Source organism: Chiloscyllium punctatum, chromosome 11 (genome assembly GCF_047496795.1).
Source record: "Chiloscyllium punctatum isolate Juve2018m chromosome 11, sChiPun1.3, whole genome shotgun sequence".
NCBI classification, from domain to species: domain Eukaryota; kingdom Metazoa; phylum Chordata; class Chondrichthyes; order Orectolobiformes; family Hemiscylliidae; genus Chiloscyllium; species Chiloscyllium punctatum.
This window is the reverse complement of record NC_092749.1, coordinates 25,624,961-25,640,479: the sequence shown is the minus strand read 5'-3', so window position 1 is coordinate 25,640,479 and position 15,519 is coordinate 25,624,961. Positions and strand designations below refer to the sequence as shown.

Below are 15,519 nucleotides of genomic sequence, written 5' to 3'. Positions count from 1 at the left end.
CTTTCCCTCCTCCATATTCCTGATGAAGGGCTTATGCCCGAAACATTGACTTTTCTGCCTCTCAGATGCTGCCTGACCTGTTGTGCTTTTCCAAGGCCTTACATTTTGACTGACTCTCCAGATTCTGCAGTGCTCACTTTCCCCTGGTTGCTAGGACAAGGTAGACAGACTAGTGACCTCCAGGTCAAACCACCACTAATTGTTTCTCTGTTATGAGAAAGCAATCCTATAGTCCTCAGAGACTATAGTAACTTTACCTTTAGCTCACCTATCCAGCAGTTTATGTGGGAACCTCAGCAATGAGATCTCAGAAGCCATCATAAGTTGCTGAGTAGCTTGCTAGGGCCATCTTAGGGTCCATTATTGTTGATCTGGAGTTACGTGTAGGCTTTACGTTACAGATTTCCTTCCCCACGACGACATTAGTGAACCAGATGGATTTTTCCAGCCATCAATGATAGTTGTCATGGTAATGATTACCAACACTAGCTTTCAATTCTATATTTATTATTTGCATTCACTTTCCATTAGATGCTATAGTGGGATTTAAATCCATGTCCCCAGAGATTTAGAGACACAAATAAAAATAAAGTACAGCAGATGCTGGAGATCTGAAATAAAAAACAATGTGCTGGAGAGACTCTGGCACAATGTCTTGGGAGAAAGGGTTAAGGTTTTGATTTCATTATGACGACTTCAGAATAGTTCCAAGTAAAAGTTTCCAGCATTTAGTTTTTTCTTTCTTCCCCAGAGGGTTAGCCAGTGTCCCAGGATTACTAGTCCAGTTACAATTTATCAAAAACCGTAGAAAATAAGAACAGAACTTTTGGAATAATGTGTTCAATTCTAGTCTTCCTGCTACAGGGAAGAGGTGTTAAATTTGAAAGGGTTCAGAAAAGGTTTACAAGGATGCTGCTGTGTTTGGAGGGTTTGAACTAAAGGGAGAGGCTGAGGGCTATTTTCCCTGAAGCATCATAGACTGAGGGGTGACCTTATAAAATTGTGAGGGGCACTGATAGGGTGAATAAACAAGGTATTTTCCCAGAGTCGGGAAGTCCAAAACTAGAAGGCGTAAGTTTAAAGTGAGAGGGAAGGGTATAAAAGGGATCTAAGGGGCAGCGTTTTCATGCAGTGTGATTGGAATGAGTTGCCAGAGGAAGTGGTGGAGCATTTAAAAGGCTGGATGGGTAAATGAACTGGAAGGGTTTAGAGGGATTTAGGCCAAATGCTGGCAAATGAGGTTAAATTAATTTAGGATATCTGGTCGGTCATGGACGAGATGGACCGAAGGGTCTCTTTCCAAGCTGTACAACTCTCAATCACTCTATGACTCTAAATAGGCCATTCATCCCTTCGAACCTGCTGCGCCATTCAATATGATCATCTAAGTCAGTTCCCTGTTCCCACTTTTGCTCCATAATCTTGGGTCACTTTGACCCTAGGAACTATATCTATCTCCTTCTTAAGGAAATCAAATAATCAAGATACTATTTTTAATTTACTGAACCTTATTGTGCATTACTGTATTGGTTTATTCGGTGATGAATAATTCATGCTACTTGTGTTCAGAATCCTTGCCCTATTTCTTTAGCTTTGAATTAGCTGAATGTTCTCACGTAAATCCCATGTTTGACCTGTCAGTTTTATTCGAGCCAATTTGATCCACAGGTTTGGTTGATCTACAGTTCAGAAAAGTTCATGCTTCAGATGACTGTGAATCATTCAGCCTCACATTGTAAGTTGGAAAACGGCTTGAGGTCAAAATAAGGAAGATCTGTGGGGAACTAATTCTGTAAAAAACCAAGAGATCTTACCTGTCCATTTCATCAAGAAGTCATGCATGCTTACTTAATCAGTCTTGAGGAAATTATCAGATCCTAAGGAAAGGGATTATAAAAGTCCTTGATAAAGTGACATGTAGGATACTATAAGACCCATGATCTAAACAGAAGTCTATTAATTGGGAGATGCCTGAAAAATGGAAACATAGAGTAAGAGTATTCTGATGTTTTAAGATTGGCAAGACATTGCTACTAGTATGTCCTTGAGATCTGCACCTATGGCATCTTAGCCCAGTGTCAGTCAATGAATCAGAAATAGGCAAAATGGGATAATTGTATCATTTGCTAATGACACCAACTGAGGAGGCATGACAAATGAGGAACAGAAGAGACTACAGAGGTGAGTGAACATAGGGAAGTTAAAGTCTGTATGTAACCTTGACAAGACTAAATGCCATTTTATGCTATCAGAGCAGAGAATGGAAGTATGCACGTGATAAAAGTGGAAATGCGTCGAAATCCAGATTTTGAATTTTTTCTTTGATACAAGTAAAAGAACAAGTGGAATTTGTATTTGACGTATAAAGGAACTGGAAAAATCATCGGAAGGATGTCATGGAAGTGGTGTAGTGAGGACTGATTAGGAGTGTCACCTGCCCATAGTCTAGGTGATCTGTCTGGTGGGAACAATCAACATTGACATTGGAGAAGCCTCCTTTCTTTTCCTGCCCACCCTGTGAATTGTGCTGGCAGCAGCTATTCATTTCTACTTCACAGCCATTGCTTGGGAGCCACAATTTGGGGAGGAGCTGCAAAAACAGGAGTTAATTGAACTTGCAAATAATGTCAAAAGTGAAGAAATTGTTCCAGCAATAGTATGCAGAGTTTGTTTTTTCAGTCTTCACAGTTCTCCTGCTGTGCACCAAGTTTTTGTAGCAACTTTTTTTTGCTGGAGAAACGTATTTTGTGTTTCACCACCTTTTTGAGGGTAATTGAAAAAATAAATTGTGCTACAGGTTGTTTATTGATACAAGTCAGGGTCATAGTCACAGGAAGCATTTAATTTTATTGGCCTCTGATGTCAGACGTCTGTGGATTTCTACCACTGTTCCGTAGCATACCAGTTCATGGCTGTTAAAATAGTAGACAGCCGTGCTGGCAACTCATTAGTGTCTCAGCTATAGGCTCCATGGATGTACTGAGACAGTGGGAGTTGACTCATAACAGCTGTAGTTGGCTGCTGCTTTTCCCATTTCAGCTGTGCTCTTTCTCCATAAGATTGGTAACAGTTTATTTGCTATCTTTAATTACTTACTGAAAATATGAAAGTACTCTAGTGTTTACCTTCTACACGTTGGAGTACCTAAGATTTCCTTTTTGCTGGAAGGAAAATATTATTTTTGTCCATTATAGATTCATACAGTTCAGAAGGAGGCCATTTGATCCATTGCGCACATTACAGCTTCCCTTGAGTTTCAATCCTCTGCCCATCTCCAGCTCCATTTTGAAAACTTTTACAGAAATTGTTTCCAACAGCCTTTTTGGTAGTCCATTCCAGATGATCCTAACATACTGCATAAAAATAAATTATCCTCATCATGCCGTTGAAATTTTAATTTACTTATACTTTCATGTTTATAACTGAAGTTTAAAATCAGGATGCAAAGGCTGATAAGTTATTAGAGTCGTTCAGCATGGAAATAGGCTCTTCTACCTAACTTGTCCATACTATGATATGAAAGTAAGTTCCAGACAAGCCAGAGAAGATTTCATGATACTCCTTAATGAAATAGATAGACATTGTATTAGTTTTCCTGCAGGTTTGATAATATCGTTTAAGTATATCAATATATAATCTTCCCATTTCAATACCTGGCTATCACTTAAACAAGTGTCTGAGCCTCTCATTGCAATCTGTTCTTGCTTTAAATCATCACTTTGCATGAAAAGAACTACCACTCGGGGCTTTTGTGGTGCACTGCTAATGTCCCTACGTCTGAGCAAAGGTTCAAGTCCTATCTGCCCTAAAGAGTGTGTAATAACATCTCTATTGTTCAGCAAGCTTACAGGTCACCTGATTTTCCCATTGAAAAGATGTTCAGAACTGCAAAACAAGCTGAACTACAAGATACTAACAATTTGAGGGTGGAGAAACAGTGGCCTTGTGGTATTGTCACTGGGCTCATTATTCAGAGGCAGAGACAGTTGCTCTGGGGGCATGGGTTCAATCCTCAGCAGCTGGTGATCAAATAGTGAAGGCTGAGAGGTCACTTGCCATGCAGTGATAGTGTCCCTGCCTCTGAACTAGAAGGTATGGGTTCAAGTCCCTCACCTGCTCTAGAGGTGCATCATAACTTCTCTGAACAGGGTTGGTCAGAAAATATGTAAATGGACTACCACTGTTAAACTTGTTCCTCATTGAGCCTATGTTGTCTTGTCTTTTTAAATCTGGGCGTTGTTATATGTTTATTTTCTCTATTCCATCAGGTGTATTAATCTAATTCCACTGCCCAAACTCTGCCCTTTGCTTCAGTTTCCAATGTCTATCCAGTGTTGCCTTAATTGGTCCCTGTGGCTAAGCTCTAATAATCCTTTATGGAAAACTCCTCGCTCATATCTTAAATTTTGCCATAACAGCACCTATTATAGATTCACTTATATTTGAGCAAGTAGTGTTTATCCTACTCTATGTAAAATATTTTTTATTATAAAGACTTTACTAAATCTCTTCTGGTCCTCTCCAATGAAAACAGTTCAAGTGTTTTACTTTTTCCTTTTAGCTATAGTTTCCTATTGTTAGTTTTTTCCTGGTAATTCTACACTGGAGATGGCTTTGATATAATTTATACTCCATTTAATAATTTTTCTGACTGCATGTTCTTTCATGAATTTGTATATTTTAACACTGGGATCTTGCTGTTCATTGTGCTGTCAATCATTGTATAACCCTTTTCTTGTTTATCCTCCAAACACGTAGTGCTATTGTTAACTTCCAGTTTCTACTTTGCTCATTCTTCTAAGCTATCTGTCTCTTTGTGAGGTCTTTTATAGTTCTTCTTGTTGTTAGCCAAATCTCCACCTTTGTTCTAAATTTAAGACTCTGCCCAATATACCACCTGTTTACATTAAGAATGGAATTGCTCTCAGTTGACCTTTGATGTACATTTTTCACTAATGCACGCAACACTTTTTTTGCACTTTCTGTCCATAGCCAAACCTCTATCCATGTGGCTGTTTCACACCAAACCCCTCAATCTTGTTAATTCTTTTTGTGATGCACTGTACATTTCTATTGGGAAACATACATTGACTACATTCCTATTATTGGTTACTTCTTCAAAATCTGCATTAAATTTGTCAAACATGACAGTCAGAACCTGGCGATCGAACAAACTTTCTAGTTATTTCAGAACCGATTACTTTATAACAGCTGGCTCCATCAATTGTTCTACTTTGTCCCATGGCACAACTATGTTCTCAGTTCTGTTTTTGCTTCTTAAAAGGTATCCTCATCCTCCACCATTAAAATCCTTCCGTCAACCTTGAGTGGTGCTGTCCTTTACATCACTATTCACATATGTATAAACACCTTTTTTATTTATCCTTATATTTATATCATCCTTCTAATCTCTTGCAGAGCCTTATTCATTTTCTGTATTGGTTTGCAGTACTATTTGTTATTTATTCACCAATTTTTCATTTAATATTCCACACCTTATTAGCATTGAAATGCAGAGGGATCTGGGCATGCAGGTCCACTGATCTCTGAAAATGACAACAAAGGTGGATTAGGTGGTTAAGAAGGCATACAGCACGCTTGCCTTCATTGGCCGGAGCATCGCATGTCAAAGTTGGCAAGTTATGTTACAGGTCAGGCAGCATCAAAGGATCAGGAGAATCAATGTTTTGGGCATAAGCCCTTCAGAAGAAGAAGGACTTATGCCCAAAACGTCGATTCTCCTGCTCCTTTAATGCTGCCTGACCTGCTGCGCTTTTTCAGCAACACTTTTTTCAGCACTGATCTCCAGCATCTGCAGTCCTCACTTTCTCCAGGTTATGTTACAGTTGTACAAAGCTTTAGGCCACATTTGGAATACAAATCGTTCTGCTATAATGCACGTTTCATTAACGTTAGTTCGCTGTAATGCAATTGATGAATTGGGGACACAGTTTCTAAAGCAACAACTTTAAAACATGCGTTGCCTGTAACATGATTACATTGCCAACATTTTAAGCACTGTGTCGAAAGCGCGATTTTTCTATAATGTGGGGCTACAGAAGAATACAGCCATCGCATTATAGAAGAACTACCTGTATTGCCTGCACTTCTGATTGCCACACTACCAGAAGGACGTGGATGCTTTGGAGAGGGTGCAGAGAAGGCTTATCAGGATGTTGCCTAGTTTGGAGGGTTTGAGTTATGATGAGAGGTTAGATAAACTTGGATTGTTTTCACTAGAAAGACGGAGGCTGAGGGGTGACCTGATAGAGGTCAACACAAATTATGAGAGGCATAGATAGGGCGGATGGTCAGAGGCTTTTTCCCAGGGTGGAAAGGTCAACTACAAGAGGACACAGGTTCAAGGTGAGAGCAAGGGAAGGTTTCGGGGAGAAGTGCAGGGAATAGTTTTCACCCAGAGTGGGTGCTCAACCAGTGGAGGTGATGGAAGCAGACACATTAGCAATGTTTAAGGTGGATCTTGATAGGCAGATGAACAGGAAATGAACAGAGGGATAGAAACCATGCATGGCAATAAGTGGGCCGAAGGGTCTATTCCTATGCTGTATTGTATTTTCATTTTCACTGTACATTGGACGTCTTTATTTTTTCTGCTTGACCATAATCTTGGACTTTGCACTGCTGATCTATCAATCTGCTTGTGAATTTTTCTGACTAGCTAATTTGGGCTGGCTTCCTTCTTATTCCTAACTTTGATTTTCTCCCTTAAGTCGAGCACATTATCTGTCAGTAATTTCATTGCATCAAATTGAGCTGTTACATTACTTGAGTAACCAGAAGCTGTTCTAGATAGTGATTAAAGTGCCTTTGGCCAATCTTATGGCACACACAATCAAGTTATTCATCAGAAATGTGAAGAAATCCTGCCATAATTTCTATTTCATTGCTGTTTAAGTGTCTGATGATGAAGTTCACATTAAAGCCTTTGGTAATCTTTTGTTATGGCTACACTTTAAAATTAAACACTAGCTGTTCTCCCCTGGTGTTGCTCATGACAAGTCTGGGTCATGGTTGTGATGGCTAACAGCGACAATGGGGCTGTGTTAGATCTGTTCTGAGCCTTTCTTTCAGGTCACTGCAATTCCTCCATGCAGGGTTAATTAGGGACATCCTGAGACTAATTATTAAGGACAGTTTCTGTAAATCAACTGCATGTAAGACTTTGGCTTCTGTCCTTGGGGAAGAGGACATGTTATCAGTATTGAATCAGGAAATGACTGTCTAGCTTTCTTCTTTTAAAGAAAAACTCACTTTTGACAATTAAAATCTGCATATTTCAAACTTTAATTACATATGCTATTACTAAGCTGAACTGACTAAAGTATTCCACTTAAAAAAAATGTTCTCTGTGTTATGTTGTGAGATGACTTTTCCAAAAGGGTTGCTCTGAAATATGCACTGCATTGTCATAACTTTGAAGAGAAAGATTAAGTGATCTTCAGCATGGAATTTGATTGATGGGAGGGGTCAATTTCAGTTTTTTTTTATTTCCTAGTAGGTTCATTTTTGTCCTCATTGCTTCAGACTGCAAAAGATTTTTGTAGTCAATGTCTGCTCCTGTAGCTCAAAGCCATACGTAACTCTAGTTTTATTGCCCTGTGTTTCCAGAGAGACCTGCGGGCAGTAACTATGAAAATCTCCTTCTCTAATGATTAGAAAACAAGCTGACAATAGAGAAAAATGATAAGTTTTAACCCACTGTACAGTGTATGACCATATGCCACAGTAACTCTCAAATAGTGGGCATCAAGTCTCTCTGGCATGGAAAGGTGAGCAGAGTCCAGGTTTAGGCTTGAGGCCTGTCTAAGCAGACCCATACAATCTGCCTGAGTGTAGTCAAATTGGGCTGCATCTTATGTTTTTATTTTGACTGTCCAAGTTGTGTTGTGTTTTTCAGAGAGATTACCAAATTCACAGTGTTAACGACCTGTCCTGCCCCTGTCACATTCCAACCCCATCTTACCACATATTATTCCCAGAACAAAACGCTACGCTGGATATCCGTTGTGAAACTGCTTCCCTTGTACCTGGGTCATCTTTGAAAGGCTGCTGTGCTTTAGCAGCCCAATATTGCTTTTCACTGGCAACTTCATGGCACAGCAGCCACAAAGCCCTGGTGCCTGCAGCACAGCTGATGTAGCTAACAACCTCACTCACTCACCCTATTCACTGTTTAACCACCACACCACACACTTTCCCTGTCAGTAGCTACATCTTGTCTGAACAACCTCCAGTTTGTCATGGTCCAGTAGGGGAACATTGCATGCAGGTCAGCAATCAGTCAGGGTATTGCACAATAGTGTCATGAGTCTTGGTTACGGTTGGTAGCCTTATTCCCTCAATAACCAGCCTGGAAAGGCACCTGGACCCTCAAACACAACAGCTACAAGAAATGTTCCAAGAAGAATCACGGTAGTTTGTAGGGTAGCAGCCACACCGCTCCAGGATGTGGTAATGGTAATCACAGATCACCTGAACATTAACTAAATGGAACCCCTTCCTGTTGATGAATTTTGCAGCATTGTGAAATGGCCACTATGAACATGTGAGAACCTTGCTCTATTCCCAAATCCTAACTCCTGGGCTGCAGCACTGTTCAGGTCATGGGGTAATGGAATAAATTGGTGTGACCTTTCAGAGATGGCATCAGTCATTGAGTTTGAGATATCCCACATGGAACACCTCCCTGGAAGGAGACAGTTCCAGGAAGGTTTATGGTGGCAGTCACCTTCACAGCCACTGGGAGAGGATGGCCTCACATTCCTACTGAGGACCTGCTCCAGCACCCTGCAGAGTTCTGTCACAGTCTTCTGTGACATATGTATGGAGCTTGTGTTGACACTGTGCCTTACTCATCCCACAGGAAATGAAATTGGAGCCAAGACTCTCGGTCTTCTCCGCATCCTGAGGGGTATTGCAGCAGGAACCTCTCTGAGCTGGGTGCTCTCATTTTCCATGTTGGCTTGCTCCTGCTCCTGAGCTTGTTGCTGGCCCTGATCCTCCTGCATTCACCTTCACCTGGTTAGGTCAGCAGTCACAGCAACCAACATTCAGCACGATTCTCAGTGGAAATGATCCATGTTGAGAACAGGACAGAAAGAGTCATCAGTGGCCACCCCATAGCTGATGACTGAGCACACCTGTGTCTACAGTGCAACATGCTGAGAACGTAAGACCTATCCCCAATTTGCCTTGAGTCTCCCTCTATTACTGGCCTTCGGCCACCTTGTGAATACCTTTGCATTCCCCCATTTCTTTGACTCCCCTACCTCTTTTGGCAGTGCCCCTGCAGGCCCTCCTTGTACCCTTATCAGCTGTTGTTAAACAAATCACAGAGTTTCCACTCACCACAGACCTCTGATCAACTTTGATGAGCAGCCCCTAGACGAGACTGACCAGACTATGAGCTGTGTTTACAGCTTCCTGGCGGACAGTACATGATTGCCATGACAGCTTGTGATGGCCTTCTAGGACTGATGCACCCTCCCCAAACTGTGCTGGGACACATCCCTTGGCCATGAGCATTCCAAGCGGATGACTGATCATGACTGGATTATGACTAGCAGTACTGCAAGGCATATGGATGGGTATGTGAATAGGAAGGGATATGGGCTGGGTGCTGGCAGGTGGGACTAGATTGGGTTGGGATATCTGGTTGGCATGGACAGGTTGGACTGAAGGGTCTGTTTCTGTGCTGTACATCTCTAAGACTCTATGACTCTAACTCACTGACATGGTGGCGGAGAGGGAGAGAGAGACACACAAAAGGTAGCCCTATTAACATAGAGTCATAGAGATGTACAGCATGGAAACAGACCCTTCGGTCCAACTTGTCCATGCCAGCCAGATATCCCAACCCAATCTAGTCCCACCTGCCAGCACTCGGCCCATATCCCTCCAAACCCTTCCTATTCAGATGCCTTTTAAATGTTGCAATTGTACCAGCCTCCACCACGTCCTCTTGCAGCTCATTCCATACCTGTACCACCTTCTGCGTGAAAAGGTTCCCCCTTAGGTCTCTTTTATAGCTCTCCCCTCTCACGCTAAACCCCTGCCGTCTCGTTCTGGACTCCCCACCCCAGGGAAAAGACTTTTTCTATTTATCCTATCCATGTCCCTCATGATTTTATAAACCTCTATAAGGTCACCCCTCAGCCTCTAACGCTCCAGGGGAAAAACAGCCCTAGCCTATTCAATCTCTCCGTACAGCTCAAATCCTCCAACCCTGGCAACATCCTTGTAAATGTTTCAAGTCTCACAACATCTTTCCGATAGGAAGGAGACCAGAATTGCACGCAAAATTCCAATAGTCGCCTAACTAATGTCATGTACAGCCGCAACTTGACCTTCCAACTCCTGTACTCAATACTCTGACTGATAAAGGAAAGCAGACCAAACAGCTTCTTTCACCAACCTATTTACCTGCGACTCCACTTTCAAGGAGCTATGAACCTGCACTCCAAGGTCTCTTTGTTCAGCAACACTCCCTCGGACCTTTCCATTAAGTGTATAAGTCCTGCCAAGATTTGCTTTCCCAAAATGCAGCACCTCGCATTTATCTGAATTAAACTCCATCTGCCACTTCTCAGCCCATTGGCCCATCTGGTCAAGATCCGTTGTAATCCGAGGTAACCACCTTCACTGTCCACTACACCTCCAATTTTGGTGTCATCTGCAAATTTACTGACTGTACCTCTTATGCTCACATCCAAATCATTTATTGAAATGATGAAAAGTAGTGGACCCATCACCAATCCTTGTGGCACTCCACTGGTCACAGGCCTCAAGTCTGAAAAGCAACCCTCCACTACCACCTTCTACCCGTGAGCCAGTTCTGTATTCAAATGGCGAGTTCTCCCTGTATTCCATGAGATCTAACCTTGCTAACCAGCATCCCACGGGGAACCTTGTCGAATGCCTTACTGAAGTCCATATAGATCACATCTACTGCTCTGCCATCATCAATCCTCTTTGTTGTTTCTTCAAAAAACTCAATCAAGTTTGTGAGACATGATTTCCCACCCACTAAGCCATGTTGACTATCCCTAATCAGTCTTTGCCTTTCCAAATACATATATATCCTGTCCCTCAGGATTTCCTCCGACAACTTGCCCACCACCGACTTCAGGCTCACTGGTCTATAGTTCCCAGGCTTGTCCTTACCGCCCTTCTTTAACAGTGGCACCACGTTAGCCAACCCCCAGTCTTCCAGCACCTCACCTGTGACTATCGATGATACAAATATCTCAGCAAGAGACCCAGCAATTGCTACCCTAACTTCCCACAGGGTTCTTGAGTACACCTGATCAAGTCCTGGGGACTTATTCACTTTCATATGTTTCAAGACATCCAGCACTTTGTTGTCTGTGATATGTACAGAAAGATTTTCTAAATATGTAGTTGTTTTTAACTCCTGAAATTCAAGTCCATAATATCTTACCATTGTTATTTCAGAATTTGGGCTCTAAAGTGGAGGAAAATGGATTTTAGTTTTGAGTTCTATGAAGATATGAATTTTTTTAAAGGTCAGAAAGTCATTTTGGACAGTGAGTTCAAAACAGCATTTATAATGCTGCTTTAGCTAAATGACCAACAAGCCCCCTCAGGCAGATAGTTGCCATGGTTTTTCTTGAATCGCAGAGAGAGAGAGAATGGGACAGAAGTCGGTCCATGTGTAGGAAGTGACATAACAGCAGAGGTATGGTTACTATCAGTCTCCAAACATTTGGGGCTCGGGCAAGTTCCTGAGGTTTTTAGAAACAACTGATAAGAAAGCTCCAGAAGCAGGAAGTTGTGGAACTAGCAATGAGAAAGACATCCTGTATCTGACAAAGCTGTTGATGGTAGGAGTGGACTGAGTCAACGGTTTGTTTTAAAAGTCTCATGCAAAGAAATAAACTGAAGAAAACAATATCTAGTGAATGCATTGTCATTTGCTGGAAGTATACTGTTTGCATCCATTCCAACTGAGCAAGAAGTATCAGTGTGGAGATAAGGATGGCACTTCACTGAGGTTTAATCAATTGCTAAGTTATTGCTACAGTCAAAGGAATGAACTATTCTTTCTGATGTTTGTATTGAGATTGTTCACATAGTTGTTACCTGGCAGAATTTGTGTTTTTTTTTGTGTGTGATAAATTTGTATGTTCTTTTGTTAAAGTATTTTACAGCCTCTTGTAACATGTTCAGTGACCGACCTCCCTAGTAAACAAAAAAAAATGGTCTATCAAACCAGGGCTCACTCTGGGATTTGACTTGTCCAAAATTACCACTAACTGCAATCATAACATACTTTTACATTGATCTGTTATTCACATTTGAGCTGGAGTGCTGTATTTCTTGTTGTTGTTTGTTGTACTGTAAGATATATTTTACTGGTCACCTTCAGAAGTTTGTCTTGAATTATAGCTTAAGAGAAAGATGGAAAGACCAAGCTGGCCAGTCCATAGAAATCACTCACTAATTTTAATTTCTTCCTATCTCTGCTTCTGAGTTTTTTGAAGTATTTTTGTAGATTTTTTCCTCAGTTTGCAGAAACAAAATAGAAACACAATGGTGTGTTTGTGCTCCTATATTTTTAAATACCTTTATTTGTAAAGTTCATTTAAGATGTGGCATGGCTGGCTGGGAAATATTTATTGCTCATTGTAGTTGGCTTTTGGATCCTTGTGGGATTTGGTTCATTAGCAGTGGATGTACTTTATTTTCTTCTCTGATGACTATTATGTGGACACAAGCCTTGCCTATAAATTCTTCAAACGTGGCGTGCCCCATCCTATTCTCCATGACTATTCACATGCCTACTCGATTCCAGAAGGATGCTGAATAATGACTTTCTGTACCCTGTCAGAAGGGAACTGAGATCAACTTTGCTACATGTAGCACCATCCTAGCAGAGATTATCTGATTTGGAGCTTGCTGTACTGTGTAAGTTAATGCTTTACTTTACCTTTCCTGCTTAGGCTCTTACAGATCACTTTGAAGACAAGACCACATCTGTCGTGGAACGCCTGAAGATCTTCTACTGTTGCCAAGTACCTCCACACTATGCTGTTCAGGTATGTGTATGAATCTTTAATGCCGCCTTCATCTCTAAAGAGCATAATCTGACTAGTTTAGCATCTTCTCTCAGTACCGCAAAGATGACAATCTAGATTTTGTGTTAGAACCTTGTGGATTTTGAGACTTTGACACATACAGACTCGAGAATACAGCCACTAAGTGTAAGTGAAATGTGCTTTTTCCAAATTTATACTTTGTTTTACATTCAGTGACACTTCATCACTCAGAGTTTTTGTCATCCAGTCTCAGAATCCACTAAATTGGACAACAAAGTTAGCATCTAAATTCACTTAGGCGTTGAGAAATTTCTTCTTTGGCAGTTATCATTTAAAGCTCCATTATTGAAAATATTACTTATGTCACATGAACAATAAGTTAGATGAATGTATTGTTGGAGTTTTAAAATCTTTATTTTTTATCCTTTTCTATTAGCGTCAGCTTGCGACTCTTCTGTTTGACCTGGGTTGTAATAGCTCAGCTCAACAGATCTTCGAGCAGTTGGAGATGTGGGAAGATGTTGTTATTTGCTATGAAAGAATTGGGCAACATGGAAAAGTGAGTGAGCACTTCTCTTGGAGTTAACAGTTGGGCTGTATTCTGCACAGGTTATCTGGAGAGTTTTGTTTTCATGGAAATAAAGACGAAGATAAGAACAATTTATTCTTTCAACTTGCTTGTTCTCAGTAATTTGAGAGCTCTAGCATTGAATTGAATATAAAATCCACCTCTATACAATATTAATTTTATCAGTTTGTTCTAAAAGTTTTCAAAATCTTGGGAGGGAAAGTTTAATGAAAAAGGAGATGTTCACCTGAAAGGCTTAAAAGGAGCAAGTAAAACTGTGACTCTTTGTTTTTAACGGTTACAGCTGCTCAGATAGAAATTGCAGTGCAAAAACTTTGTCTTCTAGCAAAGCTTCTCATTTTTCATTTCCCAAAAGGAAGGTTTTCAAATGATTGGTGTCATTTTGTAAAATCTGTATTTGGCACCCAGAAATTTCCTGTTTCACATTAATTTTCATTCCTAGCTACATTCCCCCTGCGCCCCACCCCTCCTTCCATTTACCTCTCAGCCCCCTTGGGCCACCCCCCAACTCCCACCCCCCACATTTCTGATGAAGAGCTTCTGCTTGAAACGTCGACTCTCCTACTCCTCGGATGCTGACTGACCGGCTGTGCTTTTCCAGTAACACAGTTTTTGACTCTGATCTCCAGCTGCAGTCCTCATTTTCTCCTAATTAATTCCTTCGATCCAAAGGAAGAACTAGCATTCTACACTCTAGAGATTTCCTTTATTTTAATACTCTCAGGTCTACACACTTTGCAGTCTTCAGTGCCTTCAGCCGTTTCTTAACATTTTCTAAACTTTGCTCTTTTTTAATAAATGTGTGCATCTCTGAGAAGGCCAGCATTTGCTTACCGACCATCTGCTGCTTCATCAATCATCTTCCCTCCGTTATAAAGTCAGAACTCGGATGTTCGTTGATGAACGCACATGTTCAGCTCTATTCATGACTCCTCAAACACTGAAGCAGTCCATATTCAAATATAGCCCAAACAATATCCAGGTTTGGGCTGATATATGGCAAATAATATTTGCACCACGCAGAAGCCAGGTAATGGGTAATTCCAACAAGAGAGACCTTAACCGTCGTCTCTGGACATTTAGTTGCATTATCATCACTAAATCTCCCACTCACCATCCAAGGATTACCATTGAGCAGAAACTGAACTGGACCAACTATATAAATATTGTGGCCATAAGAGAAGGTCAGAGGTTAGAGATTCTGCGCCAAGTAACTCATTTCCTCTTTCCTCACTCCCACTTGATGGAAATGTGATGGAATATGCTTCATTGTCTGCATGGATGCAGCTCCAACAGCAATCAGGCTCAACACCATTCAGGACAATACAGCACACTTGATTGGCACCACATCCACCACCTTCAACACCCCTTCTTTACCACCAATGGACTATGGTAACAGTGTGTACCAATTACAAGTTGCACTGCAACAGCTTACCACTATGTCACCACGGCATCTTCTAAGCTCATGATCTCTGTCCCCTAAACCATAATCCCCAACTTGCCCCCACAACTGAGGCACACACCATCTTGACCTGGTAGCTTATCACTGCAACATCAGTGTCACTAGGTCAAAGCCTTGGGTCTTGGGACAGCTCACCACCACCTCTCGAGTGCAGTTAGAGACAGGTAATAAAAAGTAGCCAGTCAGTGATGTCACATCATATGAATCAATAACAAAATGAAATGCTCTTGCGTGACTTGCTCAGCCATTTCAGGTGACAGTTAAGAGTTAACTACATTTCTATGAATCTGGAATCATAGATAGTATTTAGAAAGCTAACCTGCCCAAAGCATTAACTTAAATGTCTGGAATATTAGTCCAGCAACATTACCACTATGCCACCTCATCTC

At 41.2% G+C, this 15,519-nt stretch overlaps 1 protein-coding gene across 1 annotated transcript in view; it reads left to right on the top strand.

Moving 5' to 3' along the window:
* ttc27 (tetratricopeptide repeat domain 27) overlaps positions 1-15,519 on the top strand; it is a 220,596-nt gene that overhangs the window by 110,108 nt on the left and 94,969 nt on the right. The window contains exons 11-12 of the mRNA XM_072580509.1: positions 12,984-13,079; positions 13,516-13,638. Coding sequence (XP_072436610.1) covers positions 12,984-13,079; positions 13,516-13,638 — 219 coding nt within the window. The remainder of the gene's footprint in view (positions 1-12,983; positions 13,080-13,515; positions 13,639-15,519) is intronic.